At 36.6% G+C, this 17,833-nt stretch overlaps 1 protein-coding gene across 1 annotated transcript in view; it reads left to right on the plus strand.

Moving 5' to 3' along the window:
• Positions 1-5,466: 5,466 nt before the first annotated feature.
• Positions 5,467-17,833, plus strand: part of LOC131427705 (E3 ubiquitin-protein ligase MYLIP) — a 35,343-nt gene continuing 22,976 nt past the window's right edge. Inside the window, exon 1 of the mRNA XM_058591140.1 lies at positions 5,467-6,169. Coding sequence (XP_058447123.1) covers positions 6,083-6,169 — 87 coding nt within the window. The 5' untranslated portion in view covers positions 5,467-6,082. The remainder of the gene's footprint in view (positions 6,170-17,833) is intronic.

The raw sequence follows: 17,833 nt of genomic DNA on the forward strand, positions 1-17,833 counted from the left end.
TTGGAGAACAAACTGCCACACGACTTTATATTCTCGTTATCAAACTAGACTCTCGATTCCTTGTATGTCGAGTTAGAAATTGCGGATCGTCCGATTCAGCTATTGGATAGCAGACAGCATGGTCATTCACTCGATGGTCAATGTGGAGTTATCTAGAAACATAGTTCTGGATAAGAAGACCAAATGCGTGATGAGGACTGAGAACCATTTCGCAAATAGTTTTATCCATTGGTTAAAATCTGACAGATCAGTAATTATTTTCTTCAGTGTTAAAAATAATTCTGCATAATAGATTTTTTGGCACCTCGATATTTTTATTATCTAACACTGGAATAGGCAGCTTTTGAACTTACGTTTTTCTTTTCGTTGTAAAGATATACCCCATAGAACGGACATTCAAGTAGAGATTTTATTGCGTATAAGAAATTTCACGGTTGTTTGGCAAAGTGATCACCAATTAGCAATTCGCCTGTATAGGCACTTTGAGTACCCGAGGAATCCCTTATTGGCTTTTGCGTTCGAACTTGCATACAATGGTAATTTATGCGAGCAAAATCGAACGCATCGGTGATTATTTAAGGAATGTTCTCTTCTATGTTTTACGCAGCTTTTTTGAAAAAGTTTTCACTAGTTTGAATGTTTGTTCTCTGTTGTTATCCTATGTCCAATCTTTCAAACTCAAGTAAATTGAAAAAATTGTTTAAAAAATGCAAAATTCTTGGGATATGTATGTCGCGCTATCTCGTGGTAAACACCTGAATGGAATCTTCAATGTTTGTTATAATTTCATTTCCATTGAAAAATAATTCCTTGTAGTTTTTCATATGTCGAATTCTGAAATGAGTTGTAGTTTTAGTAAAATTCAACCACTTAATAGAATATAACTATCGAAATATCTGAATATAAAAATCACATAAAATGATTATGCAACTAAATCATATCGCTTTCTTAAGCTGTGAACCATTTCGCGGTTAATTTTAACTTTTGGTTGCAATCTGACATTTTCTGTCGAGTAGTTAAATTTAACAAAAGACATCATATTAACAAGATATCCAGCTCTCACATTTCCCGAACAAATCTTTGGCAACATCCTTTTTTGCGACCATGGCATCCTCAGGCAAGTCCGTATCGAATCACGTACATAGAAGTAGGGGAGAGAAATGTCAAATTCGTACGCGCCAAAATAGCAGCACTGCGCACCCATGCAATTGACATGACATGTTGAATGAGACGCCGTGCGATGGCGTTGCTGAACTGAAGATTGAGATCGCTCCAAGCTGACAGGGTCTGATTTAACTAAAACTGTGGCCCATTTCAAAGTTGGACGGATGGAAAGTTATTTGGGTTTATTTTTCACTGGAAAAAAATTTAAATAAAGAATTAATATTAGAATTTTCTTTGCAAGATTTTTTTCTGTTTCAAAAATAACCACAACATCAAAATAACCGCTTGAGTGTCAGATTTCAACCAAAAGATAAAATTAACCACGAAATGGTTCACAGCCTTAGTGAATTTCTTCTACGATTCTGATAAAATTCCCACTCAGCAAGCGATTATATTTTGTTGGTTGTTGAGCCTTTGTTGAACGACATACTGCACAAAATAATCTTTCAGTTTGCTGTTGTTTTTTTCTCTTGCAAAACTAGTGTGAAAATTAGGTGTAACCTTCATATAGAAAGAAAATTTGATGTTATTCTGCGTGAAGTAGAAGTATTGTACAGGTATGTAGTGTTCGCTTGAAAAAATAAGTGGAAAAAATCGGAAATTCTCGAGTAAAACTAGTCCAACGGGGCTCCAACTTCTCATATTAAAAATTTCTTAACAATGGACCTCTGTCTGTCGGGTTTGTTGAACGAAAAAAATGACATTCGGTTCAACGGCCTGTCTGAAAATCGGAAAAAGAAGGTCACGTGCTGGCCTCCCGTTGAACGATTGATTGGACGTTCATTGGACCAACGATCCAACGTATTGGACCAAGAAAGGACCACCGCTCAAATGGCCGTATAAGCATGTGACAGTTCCTCTCTGTATACTTTCTCTTTCGATTATTGTAACGTGAATCTAAACATTTTCTTGTATTTTATAATTCTATTTGAAAGTCGAAGTTTTCGGGTATCATTTTATACAAAAAGTTGAGTGATATAAGTGGAAACCGATTGGTAATTAATAGAAAAAGTAAACAGAAAAACTGTCACTTGCTCTTACGGCCTTTTGAAAAATCAACCGAGATTTTGTTCAACGTTGAACGATTGGCACAAAGATTCTGCAATGAAATGTAGAGGCGCTGCTTGTTTAGAGATACTTTCAGCAACAGCTGTCAAATCCGTAGGAAAACTTTTTATTACTCCACCTTTTCAACGATTCCCTATATAAACGGGCAAATTCGTTTGAAAAATCCTAGTACAGATTGAAGAAAAAGTTTTTACACTGAGATGGTAAAGTTGATCTTAATTTATTGTGCGAAAAATAACGTTTATTTAGAATTGAGCATTATACTTGTTTCAATACCATTTTTCGAATGCCCGGAAATAATAAATAAAATATCCAAAATAAATGGTACTCGATCGCTAAACATTCTAGTACTCGAAAAATCAACTGTTGTTTCTGTTTAAAAAAATGTTGGTCCGAAAAAACCTAACCTTACCCAATTTCACACATTTCTGAAGATTTTCCATGACTAATCGTAGTTTACACCGGAAAAAAGGAGTAGTAACCACTTCAAAATCGATTTTCTTCTACGTTTACTTTTATTGTTGATATCTATTTGTATTATTGAATAAACGAATAAGATTTCCGGTTTCGGGAAGGTTATAAATTACCGGGATCTTCGCCGCAAAAAAAATCCGCCGCGAACTATTGTCGAGATTTTGAGCAGTAATTAAAATGAAATTTCGAATATAAAATAAACATTCCAGTTAAAACTCATTATCATAGATTTATTGATTTCATCTTTACTGCCCATACTCGCATATCAGTCGCATATCGATTTTCGTCAGTTTTGAGTTAGCTTGAGGAATGAAATCTATGCTCAATATACTCTCAGAAATTGCAATAAAAGTTGTGGGTTTGTTTAAAAAAATGTGAAAAAAATATCAGCTCATGTCTGTCCCATATGCAAAGTACCCGCATGTCAGTCCCATTTAGTGCAAATTTCAATAATTTCATTTGTTGCAATATTGGAATAGCGAAGGTGTATTACCGATATTCCTTGTAATAATACCATGATTTAGCATTAGGTAGCACAATAAATCAAAAAAATTGAAAATAAAATTTTGATCGTCTTTTTCTCGACATGCCGAATTTCCATATGGGACTGATATGCAAGTATGGGCAGTTTATGTTGGCGTTGAACTGATAGGCTCGGGAATGTAAAAAATAAAATAAAACAATATATCAATTGCAGAAAATAGTGTGAAGCATTTACACAGTAGAATGCATGAACTTTCATTCCCGCAGAAAATCAGATATCGGTTACAACGAAAGTAATGGCTCAATAAAACATTGAATATTTTTCGCGTTTTTTTTAGAACGGCCAATGAGCCACCTGTCAACATTCACTTTGAAGAGTAATTTCGAATGACTCGGTACTCGCTGAGAGTAAGTCATAAGAGTTAACGGCAGAGAAAAAATTTCTCTTTCGTCTGGTGTTAAATTTAATACTCTATCCTTCATAGCTCGCTTGCAATTTCTTTCAAAGTGGAAGTTGACAGGTGGCTTATTAGCCGTTCTAAAAAAACGCGTGAAATATTCAATGTTTTATTGATTTAAGGAAATTATCATACGATAATCCAATCAATCTCATGCATTAGATTAAAGACTGCCCCAGAAAGTTGGTTCAGAATCTGTCAATTTTTATGGCTGCGTACTGTTGTTTACACTCTTCCCAACCACTTGTGCAGTTGTTTATTCGTTTTCATTAGTTTGTTTCGAAATGCTTGGACTTTCAGCAGAACAACGTCGAAAAGTTGTGTACAAATGGTGCACAGAACGCGGACTGTCACTGATAAAGATAGCAAAAATGGAAGGAGTAAGTGAAAAAGCCGTGCGAAATGCAATCAGGAAGTTCGGTGAGAATAACACTTTTGAGGAATGGACGACGAAACCTACGTGAAACTCGATTAGCCATTTGTTGTTGTTGGTGTCTAATATTATAAGTTTATCGAATAAAATTTAAATATCTAACACTTGTGAATTATTTACAGCGAAACCAAAGTGCGTCCATACTTTCTGGGACAGTCTTTAGCGTTACGAAGATCTTTTTCCCGTGCGCCTTAGGATTCTCTGTGAGATTTCTTGTCACGAATAATCGCCCAAACGTTGAACAAATTTGTTATTCGTGCTCAAATTTTAGTCTCAACTGATTTCACATAAGAGCACATGCATTTTTCACATCGCTCAGTTTTGCACTGAAGAAAAATGGCTACTTTAATGAATCATCGAATTTCGGTTGTCTAAATATTGTTTACCGAGATTCCGATAATTACTGGTAAACACAGTAATTTACAAAGGCTGTGAACCATCTCGCGAATTGTTTTTTCTGTTGATTAAAATTTGACAGTTAAGTAGTTGTTTTGTCGTTGTCAAAAATAACCCTGCTCGGAAGCATGGTTTTTTGACAGTTCGACATTGATTTTCCGACACTGAAAATAAAATATTGCAAAAAAATTCTAATTTCAGATCTTTTGCTAAAAATTCTACTGTGTAATTTCTTTCTATTCTTTCAGTCAAAGAAATATCTCAATAAGAAAGTTTCAATATATTGTCGAACGAAAGTTTTGCTTACTTCTTATTTTCTCTGTATTACAATTATTATATTGCTTGATATCATTTTATTTTCTTTGCAAAATAAAACCAAATAACTTTTCATCCAACAAACTTTGATATAACGAAATGACATCTATATCATTTGAAATATGATTTACTAAAAATTTAAACAAAAAAGTTTAGCTGAAGGTTGGAGCTACACAACGGTTGAGATAAATTGATTTCAAACCTAGTTGTATCGGATGTTTTTTCTTCAATTTCCAAAAAGTATCCGATTTAGTCCGCCTACCGTAAGAATTATAATTTGAATTGTGAGTTTGTGGAACCCGAAATGAGCTCCAGTTCTACAAATTAGAGTGCCTGTGTAGTTTATTTGGTTTAGTCTTCAGGCCTGTCTAGTGCATACCATCATTTTAAACAAAAGACAACTAGCTATTCGTTACTAGATGTCTCTGAATACCAGTATGCTTGATGAATACGTTCACTCACACAACCGTACTAGTCTAGTAATATTACGAATTCATCCATTCGAAAACACATTCTCAACCATCCACGGTGCCCACTGCCTCGTGAGTCGTGACAAAGACGCCGCATACCTACACATGCATACTCTGAAACTGCACACAGCAAAGTGAAGGTACTCTTCTTTCAAAGAAGGTCTCACCACTTCACATTAAAATCTGTATGCTGCAGCACAGCTGAACGGCAATCCTACACACGACACCGTCGAGAATGGAAGTGCGAGTGCTGTCGCTTCAAAACAGTTTATCAAATCGGTACAAAAGTGCGACAAGTAGTGAAATTTCTATTCAGGTTTTTTACGCTAGATTAAAATAGCTTCACATTGCTGATCAATAGCCTAACAGTGTGTAATGTTGAGCAGAAAACAATCATATCACGGAGAGATAAGGAAAATACTGAACAGATAATAACCTATTTGCGTAACAACAGAATAGATGAGTGCCTGTGAAAAGTGTCACGGAAACCAGCGGACTGTGATTCGACGCTGAAGACAGCCACAAACGGTGAAACGTCAAATAGAAATTACAAAATAGCTCTCATTATTCCATTCCGACCACTGAAGAAAGTGCACAAACGAACCGAGAGTAAAAACGTTGAACAAATATTGTGTATGCTAATAATCGTTGTCCTGATTAGTGGGTGTACAGCACGATAAGTCACATCGAGCGACAGACGGACAAAGCAGGCTTTGTGTACACAATAAAGACGATTCACCCTACAGTAAAACTTGATAACGAGCGCAGATATAGAAACTGTCATCTGTGGAAAGGTGTTAAACAACCAAACCCCGTACAAAATGTGGTGCTTGATTAATTTGCCTAATGGCACTACTTCCGGGGTACAGTGTGACCCTAAAAGAAATAGTCAGGAGTGTCTGGAAAAGGTAAGATTTTATTTTAAGACTATAGGTACTATAAGAAAAATCGATACAAATCAGGACGTTTCTAATTATACCGCAACTAAACACGAGAATGTCGTCTAAAATAGCAACTTAAACAAGTAGTTATCTCCTGGCGCCTGCCTGTCTGTGCTCATAGATCATTGCAACTTGAAACCACGCAGAGGTGCCGAGTGAGAGCAACGTATCTATGTAAACAAATTGTTGCTACGAGCGATCATTGAATAAAAAACAGTAAAAACAGTGAAGCCTTCCTTCAGTCTGACAGTGTGTTTATAGATCACTATAATAAGAACTTGTACTATGTCGATCAACAGCTGGGTATCAACGAACCTAACCGTAATTGAATTTGTTTTGAATACAACAGAGGCAAGATGAAAATATTCGATGGTGGTCGTATGGTATCAGTCTTTCATCAGTGTCCTCTGACGTATGCCAACCTACGTTACCTCGTTCGCGTCCGAATCTTCACGAGATCACCTCGTGATACTTTACTTTCCGTCCGTAGAATATTTTTATCTCAGCTGATTGCTTCGCAACTGCATGATTGTGCCGCTGAAGAAAGAAAGTCATTTTTTTTGCGTGAGAGACCGTTTGTTTGCTGGAAGAAAATTGATCTAAATGCCTTGAGCAGGCATCGATTGAACCGAGTTGGGCAACCCTTATGCAATCGATTTGCCCTACCAAAGTCCACTGTACGTAGCGGAGGCACTTGGTGTGTTGACCGCCTAAAAGTACCACACTGTGGGACAGGCCATATGTAAAACAAAAACAGTACCCCATCATCGCATTGCGAGCTACCGGCAAGCGATTTTCACTTGCTGTATGTGTTCAAGCACACCACGCGCCCAGAGCGTGATTGAGAAGGTAAAACAATGCTCTCGTTCAAAGTCCAACTATACTAAACACGATCGCGTTCCCCCCGCTGCTTACTTCAACGGCATTTGCGTTAGTCATCACCATTCAGCACCGAGGCGGTAAAATGATTGAGACCAATGATTTCAATACTTTGCAAGGGTTTAAATGGCTTTCGAAGATTATTGGGACAGTCACTCGGTTGGTAAAAACCCAAGTTTGACAGTGGGTCGCGTGTAACCACTAATCTTTGTGTGCACGTTCGGTGGAAGGCCGAACTCGTAAAATAGACTCGGTGACTAGGTTGGAATCCGACCTCTTTTATCATTACCCGATAACTGGGGCTGGATTTAGCTAGCTTGTTGGCTCAGGTTTTCCCCATGAACATCACTTTTTCAAACCAAACACTTTATCTTCCTCGGGCGGTCTTTAATCCACCCTAGATCTGAGTCGAACTCCAGTGAGCTTTAAAAGGCAAAATCGGCTTTGTAGGTTTGAGGGACCAAGATTGCAATTCTACTCTGGTATGCATTTTTTCGATACAGAATATTGAGAATTATAAGGCATCTTGAGCTTGTTACGCTGCGTTAATATCGCTACGGACAGTTTTGACACGTACGCATAGACTAAACATAACGCATCGACTGGGAATCACTTTTTTGTACTGAGTACTACTGTACTGTATTTGCAAGTAAGGTGGATTTAATGCAACAGTTTCACAACAAGCAGACATATAAAATCCAGACTACACTTCTGTGATTGTTTAGCAATCACAGCGTGATGGTGATTTTTTCGTTGACATATTTCATGTATTTAGAAAAATTTTAGACGAATTTTTCCATTGACTTGAATTTGAACGAATGCAGATGGCGAAACTTTACAAATATGGGTAAAAAAATGATTATTCACATGTTGTCATCAAACATATGATTTAAAATTGTTTTATACACTTAAAAATCTCGGATGAAATTTGAAATTTTCAGTTCATATACAGATTTGATTTAGATGATAAAACATGAGTAAATAGACGAATAAAACAACTTTTGATCCAAATTTATCAATTAATCTCAAAATCCAACCATAAAAACAAATAATTTCCTAGATATGAAAACAGTACCCAACCTCACTTCTTCGAATTTGATATTCCCTCTTACGATTTCTTCATAAAATATCAATCAAACATTCCGTAGAAAATCATTAATGATCGATTTTTTACCTCATTTTCACAAGTTTTTGTATGTTAGTATACGATTCATAAGAAAAATCAAAACCCGTCATTTTTTTCGTATCTTCAAACTAAATCTGAAAATTATCACGACTGTTTAGTTCAAAGCTCGCCACTTGAACAGCGCCGCGATCGCAGAAGAGTTGACTAGATTCTTCATTTGAAGAATCCAACCAACTCTTTTGCGATCGCTGCGTTGTCCGAGTGGCGAGCTTTGAACTAAGCGATGGTGATAATTTTCAGATTTTGCTTAAAGATTCAAGCAAAATGCAGGGTTTTTATTTTTTTTTCTTATGAATCGAATACTAACATACAAAAACGTGTGAAAATTTGGTAAAAAAAATCGATCATTAATGATTCAGTAACTTTCCGTGGTATGTTTGATTGATATTTATGGAGGAATCGTAACATGGAATACCAAATTCGAAGAAGTGAGGTTGGGTACTGTTTTCATATCTTTGATATTCTTTGTTTTTTGGGTACTTAATATTTGATTCTACGATTTCTTCTTAAATATGTATCAAACATATCGCGGAAAGTCACTGAAATTTTATTAATCAATATTCAACTAACTAAATCTGACAAATATCACCATTGCTTAGTTCAAAGTCCGCCACTTGAGTAGCGCAGCGATCACAAAAGAGATGGCTGGTTCACAATCGAATTCTGGTAACTCTTCTGCGATTGCTGCGCTGTCCAAAGTGACAAGCATATAATTAAGTAATAGTGATAATTTTTCTGATTTATTTTCCTTGAACATTTGAAAATTTTCCACTTCCGGTGAAGCTCTCAACGGGTGAGCACGTTGTATCGTGTTAGTCCGGAAAGAATTCGAGTATTTCGCGAGAAAGAAAAGTTTTTTATCCGTACTCTAACGACTCGAAAATTAACTAACAATATAGCCTAAGTTGATGTGCCATCAATCGGTGTCATCTCAAGTGAGGTGATGCCAACCAGAAGTAGAAGATGAAGAAAGTTTTTAATGCTGTTTTACCTTGGATGGAGAACCGCCGTAAAAAATGGTAAAACTTCTAAAAGAAAAGAACTCGATCATGAATATTTCAGTGACTTCCGGCGGTATATTGAAAAAATATTTATGAAGAAATCATTGAATGAAATATCAAATTCGGAAAAGCGAGATTGGGTGCTGTTTATCAATTGGGTGAATTTTCCATTGAAAAATTGTGATGTCAAAATTGTATGCGTACAAATAATTTCAGATTGCAGTCTACAACTCCATTTTTAACGGAAATAGTGAATCATTTTCAATTCACTTTGAATTGTGTTTAGGATGATCAATTCATTCTATATATTAAAAAAAAATTTTCCTTTCGTGGTTATTCAATTTTTTCGATCTTGCTTCTCGACACAAATGGTACGGAATGTTAATTTATTGTCAACGAAAGTACTCAATCATATTTTATAACACGTTTAAATTATTGTCATTGTATGAAACCATCAAGATGATTTTATCATCCTCTGAAATTGTCATGCTGATCTATGATACTGTAAAAAATGATCGTGGAAAGAAATGTCAGTCAATTACAGAGTTATGTGTTTCGTAGATATTTATCATAACTAGACGAGTTCTTCAATCGCCAGCAGCTAGTGAAAAACTGTTCAAACTATTCAGAAAGGGTTTGTGCCCGGTATCGTACAAACGGGTTTAACCAGTCAACGCCAACCATACCCGGGATATAAAAAATGCATTAATATAATCCCCAAGGTGGTGACCAGAAAAACACCTCTCGAGGCTCGTCCGCCTGGTACAGATTGTAAACAGAAGCCGAGCCAGAAAGAAGCTCGATAAAAATGTAGGTATAATCGAAAACAAGTCCGTGGCGCTTATACGCGACGGCGACCAACATTCAAAACATAACCTCGCAGCTGAGATACGGTATCGAACCAGAGGGGTATGCGACGAGAAGGCGGTGGCCCATCTGTGCGGAAACCAAGAAATAGTATTTTTATTTGTTTTGCTTTATTTCGCTGTTTTTCCACTGCTTTCAAGCGTGTGTGTGTGTATGCCTGCATCGGTATGGCTGCTGAGCACATGGCTAACGAGTGATCACCTAGCGATCAAAGTCCAATTCATCCAACCACTCCGGCTGAGCTAGTTAGTTGTTGTGAGAAACTGTAGTTTTGCTTCGCTTGCTCGACAGCGGAGGAAGATCTACAGCTTTAGTTGGTATCATTAGGCCGGTAGTAATTTGTACCGGGGGGTTTATTGGTGTTATTCATTTCAAATGAAGGGGGGAACTTTCTATGTCATGCAGGTGACGAAAGGGTTAAAATAAATGATTCTGCTAGAAAAAAATTTCCCGCTGACAAATTACACCCTACGACATACATCGGAGTAGGTTTTCGCGGTGCCAATTAGTTGTTGGGACAGTTTGCTGCTTGTGTACAGAGCAACGGAATGAGGAAGCATTATTCTGCAACTACTTATACTACTGACTGCTTAGAATTTAATGCTCCATTGAACGATTTCTATATTTAAAAACATCGAAGTTTTCGAAGCATGCGTAATCGATTAATGACCAAATTGTAAAGTTTTAAGAAATCATCCAAAATTTTTCCAAATACATGGAATATGCCAAAAGGATAACCATCACGCTATTGAACAATCCAATCAGAGCGTGGTCACCACGAGATAGCGTTATGGTGATTGTTTTGACATATCCCATGTATTTAGACAAATTTTTGACGAATTTTTCAATTTACTTGAGTTTGAAAGAATGCAGATGGCAAAACCAAAGATAAACTCAAGATTACAATGTCCCATACGATTCATTGAAAAATGTTGGGTCAGTAATCGTGAACCAGTTGGTTCAGTAATAATGTAATTTTATTGACCCTCCGTTAATAAGCGTCGTATAGTTCCGACAAAATGCCATGGAAACAATATATGTTAGGAAGGAATCAAACATATGTTTACATTCAGCACATAATGATTTCTTGCCACAACTGACTTTAATGCTTCATAGGATGAGGCAATAACAAACTAAATAAATTCTACACAATGGTTCTAAGTAGTTTTTACTTTCTTATTGCAAGAATCACTGGATATAAGGCAAAATTATTTAATTTCGTTCATAATGTAGGTTGATATTTTTCCAAACATAAACAATCATTGTCATAGCTACGACGCATCTAGTGATCAGACGCTTGTTGTTTTGCTTCAAAAGATTGAAACTGACAGTGAACCGAGTTCATCGAGGGGTCCTATTCAAATGATACATAAGAAATCGCAGACTACTCCATCTTGAGTTTATCTTTGATCGAGGTCCTATTCAAATGATACATAAGAAATCGCAGACTACTCCATCTTGAGTTTATCTTTGGCAAAACCTTACAAATATGGGTAAGAAAAACGATTATTCACGTGTTGTCATCGAACATATGATTTCAAATTGCCCTATAGTCTTGACAATCTCGGATGAAATTTGAAATTTTCAGTTCACATACAGATTTGATTTAGATGGTAAAACATAAGTAAATAGACTAGTCATAAATTTTTTTATCATAACATCAATTAATCTCAAAATCCAACCCTAAAAACAAAGAATATTTCAGTACCCAACCTCACTTCTTCGAATTTGGTATTTCATGTTACGATTCCTCCATAGATATCAATCAAACATACTACGGAAAGTTACTGAATCATTAATGATCGATTTTTTTACCAAATTTTCACACGTTTTTGTATGTTGGTATTCGATTCATAAGAAAATAAAATAAAAACCCTGCATTTTGTTCGAATCTTCAAGCAAAATCTGAAAATTATCACCATCGCTTAGTTCAAAGCTCGCCACTCGGGCAGCGCAGCGATCGCAAAAGAGTTGGTGGGATTCTTTAATTGGCATATTGTCGCAAAACTGAAATGTAGAGGCGCTGCTTGTTTAGAGATGATACTTTCAGCAAGAGCTGTCAAATAGGTAGGAAAATTTTTAATTGCTCCACCTTTTCAAAGATTTATTACAAAAACGAGCAAATTCATTTGAAAAATCATAGTAGAAGTTGAAGAAAAAGTTTTTTCTCTGAGGTGATAATGTTGATCTTAATTCATTGTGCGAAAACTAACGTTTATTTAGAAAGGAGCATTAAACTTGGTTTAATACCATTTTTCAAATGCCTGGATATAACAGATAAAGTATCCAAATTAAATGGTACTCGATCACTGTACATTCTAGTACTCGAGAAATCAACATTACACTGGTTTCTGTTTAAAAAATGTTGATCCGAAAAAACCTAGCCTTGCACAATTTTACACATTTCTGAAGATTTTCCATGTTTAATCGTAGTTTACACTAAAAACAGTAGTAGTAATCACTTTGAAATCGATTTTCTTCTACTCCGAGTGTACTTTTATTGCTGATATCTATTTGTACTATTGAATAAACGATAAAAATGTTGCAAATCACTACTGCCGGTATGAAACTTTTCGAAAGAATCCTCCTTTTCTTGGTTCCGGTTTCGCGGCAATGTGCCAATCTCGTGGTGGCCACGCATCAATTCAATTGACGAATCTACACGGAAAATAAGCAAAGAAAAGCCTTGGTACTATATTCCTGTAGTAGAATTTGACCTTCTGTTTCAACAGACTTCGCAGCCGATTCAGTGTGTACAGAACCATTGCATGGCTGGTGCTACGATTCTATTGACACTACGAATCCTTCCAGGTCGGGTCTCGAACATACGATAACTGGTTTGTAAGACCAGTGCCCTATGCATTGAACCGCCAACCCGGAACAAAAATAAATACTACCTATTATTTGACTTATTTTTACTCAATTTTGAGTTCTTTTGATTTTTTTCTTTCATTCGCTTCTTCCATTGTTATCAAAATACAAAGAGCAAAACCACCCAACAGTGAAAGTTTCGTTCAATAAGCTAAAATTAAGTAAACCGTATCAACCTCAAATTGAGTCAATATGACTCTACTGTAGAGTAAATATAACTTACAATTGAGTAGATATAACTAATATCTAAGTATTTTTTACACGTGCCTTACGCAAACTACTTAGTCACTCTACCTAAATTTAGGTTATTGAACGGAACCCCCAAATTGGGTGGAATGTACCTAAAATTAGGTTGTTTTGCGGTTCCATGTAGGGGCAACCCTTCTGTGAATTTGCAGTATTGCCTAATCGGTAGAAATTTGACTATTTTGTCATATTTACTACTTCTAACATTCTAGGGTAACAGAGGTATTTTGGCCCACTTTATAAAAATATCCACCAAATATTGTAATATCTTTAAAAACCCCTTCCGCAATAGGTAATTTAATGTGATTAGCTTGAAATTGATGCAAAATGAGTTACTTAACATAGATAAAATCCGATGAAATCGATCAAGTTTGTTAGGTGGGCCAAAATATATGAAGTGGCCAAAATACCTCTGTTACCCTAACTGTAGCGAAAATGTTTTTTTGTGATATTTAGCAAGGCATAAACAATCGAAGGATAGAGGTAGAGATGTGATTCTGTATTCTATGCCGAATGTTCATTGGGCTTGGTAGTGTGAAAGAAGTACAATAGAATTTCACAAAGATAACCAATTGGGAGCAAACTGAAAATCGAAACTGTCACTGAAAATATTGAAACGTTTCTACAATTCTTTTCTATCAAGATTCTAACCGATAACTGTTGCTTGTTGGTTTGCTGCCTAACTTTTGTCGCAAATAAGCCAGACCTACGGTAGAAATTTCTGGCAGACAAAACGCAAATAGGCAATAATCCGCATTCAAAAAATGTTGGATCAGTAATCGTGAACCAGTGATCTTAGTAATAATGCAATGTTGTAGACCCTTCGTTAATAAGCGTCGATGAACATTGGAAAAGGACGGTAAAATATCATAGCAACAATACCAGTTTGGAAGGAAGTAAACATACACAGTAAACATTTGTTACTTCCACTTACTTTACACGCTCATTCAATATTACTCTCAAGTGAGTCATTTGTACTCACTTTTGCTTATTTGGTTCAAATGTCAAAAAGTGAGTAATATTGATTTATAAGAATGAGTAACTTCGACTCAGTTTCTAAATTGACAACAAGTTTTACTCACAGAGCTTTGAAAACGTTGTGTGAAAATTTACGTGCACTGAACTTTTCCCTTTGTCGGAAGGCGGAACTTTTCCCTCTGTCGGAGGTGGAACGGAGGAAGGCAGACGGATCCTTTCCAATGAGCGATGAACAGGTAACGGCTTCCTTCATTCGTTGGAAGTAAGTCAGCAAAGCATTCCTTATTCGAATCCCTTATTCAATTCGCTTGATATTGAGTAATATTTACTCACTCGAGCTAATTTTACCATTTGTAGCACTGAGTAAATGTTACTCAGAATTTGACAAATACCATATTTACTCAAAAGTGAGTAAACAAGCTTTGCTCACTATAGAGTAGTTCCACTTTTAACGAAAGTGAGTGAAATTGTACTCACTTTAGAGTAACATTGAACGAGCGTGTAATGCCTCTTAAGATAAGAATATAACAAATTATACAGATTCTTAGTAATAATTCTAGTTGTTTCTTGCTTTCCTGTTTCAATATCCACACGATATGCAGCAAAATACCGCAATGTCTTTCATATTGCAACTTAAGATTAATTTTACATAAACAAACATTGTCATAGTTACGACGCATGTAGCGATTCGACGCTTGTTGTTTTGTTTTTAAAAATAATTAAACTGCAACTGACGGTGAACCGATGTCATTGGACCCCTAATTTGAATGGTATATGAAAAATCATAGACTATTCCATCTTGAGATTATCTTAGGGCTGACTATCTATTCCTACTTTTTACTTTCCTTTAATTTCCAACCTAGAAGAGGCCCTTGTACTGGGACCAGTAATGTCATTATTACCAAACAATGTCATTTTTGATGAACTAAAACGATGCGAAAACGACATAACAATTCTCGTTAAGGACCCCCACAAAAAAACAGGATTATAGACATAATTTGTTCCTGGTTGTCAAATTAGATTCATGTAGAAAATCTTTCTACTTGGAGTAAGTATAATCTGGTCTGAAAAAAATAAATAAAAATATGCATTTTGTGTTTTGCTATTCAGTTACAACTGTGCGTGTTCTCAGTTCTGAAGTTCGCACCTTTTATTGATCGGTTTATTGATCTAATAAAAAACATGACTACCCTTTTTAACCCCTATTACAACGATTACGGTCGTTTTTTTTCTGCCTCAGCCGACAGACTTACAGGTGAACACATCAATAATCGTGATCAGCCAGCAAGTGGGGTTGCGAAGTGAAGTGTTAAACGTTGAATAAACATCACAGCAAACTTTTAGCCATGTTCTCGGTTCTGAAACTCTCGACAGTTGGCGATTTCGCTCTAACGTCTGTAAACAGTGACTGATTCAAGTGACATAAATTATTAACAATAACCTGTCAGAATTGTTAAACCAACAAAAAATAAAGTGCGCAGTCATAGAATAGCTATAGCTATAAATATTTCCCAAATCAAAACGCAGCGAAATGCGCGTATCAAAATTGAAGACCCACAGAAAAGCACGTGTTCAAGACCGACAAATCCTAATGCGCAAAAATATTTGACCTTGGCTCCCCGGCACTTCAAAATGTCCTAATTATTCGATGCCTATATAGCAGTCACCGCTCAGCAAGATACATAAATTTGCAAGGTGTCATTATTCGAAACCTTCAAAACAACAAACCCGTAGCAAAGCACATCGAATACAATGAAGCAGTAAGCGGCTAAATTTGATTCTCTTGCCGTTCTGCTGGCGAAACCTACTTGGTTTCGTTTCGTTTTTTTTTTTGAGGGTGCAGACAATCAGACAATAAATAGAAGAAGTTGCGAAGATAAAGAAATCATTCAATATGAATGTACTACGCAGTTACAGTTGATGATATCCCACTTGGAAAGTGCTATACAAGCAACGCATACGTTTAATAAATAGCAAATTTATCAAATTAATTGTACGAATATTATGATCAAGTATATTAGACACAAACACACACATCAACGACTACAGAACGCAGGTTCGTTCACACGGTAACCGTAATCTTTATTTAATTGACTCGAGGAAAAAGAAGAAGAAGCCAGTCATTATTCATAATAACCAGAAACGTGACTGTCAGCAGAACTAAGAGCCCTCATGCAACAACAGACGCCCGGTATAGATTACCACTCAATCAAATGATCAGCGGAATACCTATGGCAAGCAATTTGCGACTAGCAACAGAGTATGAATTTATTTCTAGATTGTTCGTGTTTTAGAAAAAAAAAACCCCTAGTTGTTAGAAAACCGGCATTTGTGTCAATAAGAAAAAACGTGTCCTAAAATCGTTCGGCACAAAGATTTTCTACTTTCACATGCGATCTGCTGTCCATAGATTCTCACAGCAAATGTGACACATGTCGTTTCGATTCGTACGTCATGAGCGACGCTATTCGTTAGGGTAATTATCCCATAAATACAGCTTGGGATCACATTTCCTAGAGGTTATCAGTTCAATGAACAATGTAATTGCTTGTTGATAACAGCTGTCGACACTAAAACTAGATTACTGTTGAACGCAGCAGCTCAGCTGTAATCGTGTAAACCTTTGACTTCTGGTTTCGAACCCCCGGCGTTGAACCGACTGCGATCGCATTTTAATGAATCATAACACTTCCGTTCTATTAGTTCGATCAACCCTGCATAAGGCGCTATATCGATGCTATCATGTGTTAATTGAACTACAACGGCCCTACTGCCGTTCGCTGGACTTCGTACCGTGCGTCAATAACGGCTATGATCACTCAGTTAAGAGTTGCTTGCGTAGCACGTGCTCCGAACTACGATCGCGTCACTCGGATACTGGACATAGAATAGTTGACCGCTTGAACACATCTGCTGATTCTAATTACCATTCCGAACTGAACCTGTGGACCCGAATGTTCGGTTTTGGAATTGGAATCAGCTCTAACCATCATGTCACCGATTCCAAAGGATGATGAGATCATACATGATTGTGATCACGTACAGGAAAATTAATTTATCATGATCACTTTGCTAGCTAGCCGCTGTAGTGCCGGTACCGGCAACCATTTCGCCCCAGCGACAGTGAGCTGCATGCCGGTGCGAGAGTGCAGAAATTTCAATACTTTTTGTTTCATATACCCAAGTAGCTATATCTCATTTTACGGCCGGGGTACAAAGTCCAACTTCTCGCTGTTCGGCGGTCGGTCCAAAGTCCGAACAATTTGTGCATTATATATAGTGTGGATAAAGCTAGTTTCTCGTCAGTGTGTGCATTTCTACCATTTTTTTGCTCTGCAAATAAATACCTACTTGGATTGAGCGACGACAACACGATGACGATTCACTGCTACACGCAGACAGATATGTGTCAAATTTGAGTGAGCAGTGCCTGTGTTTGAGGTAGTTAGGGTGGTTTTAACTGCCATCTTTCGTTTATATTGATCAAATTTCCAGTAGAACGCAGTCAAAAATTCCTCACATGCTTACTGGTGTACAGCAAAGAATAATTGATCAGCAGAGACCACCCTAGCCTTTGTTTGAACGTTATTCACATGAAAGCGT

Source organism: Malaya genurostris, chromosome 2 (assembly GCF_030247185.1).
Source record: "Malaya genurostris strain Urasoe2022 chromosome 2, Malgen_1.1, whole genome shotgun sequence".
NCBI classification, from domain to species: domain Eukaryota; kingdom Metazoa; phylum Arthropoda; class Insecta; order Diptera; family Culicidae; genus Malaya; species Malaya genurostris.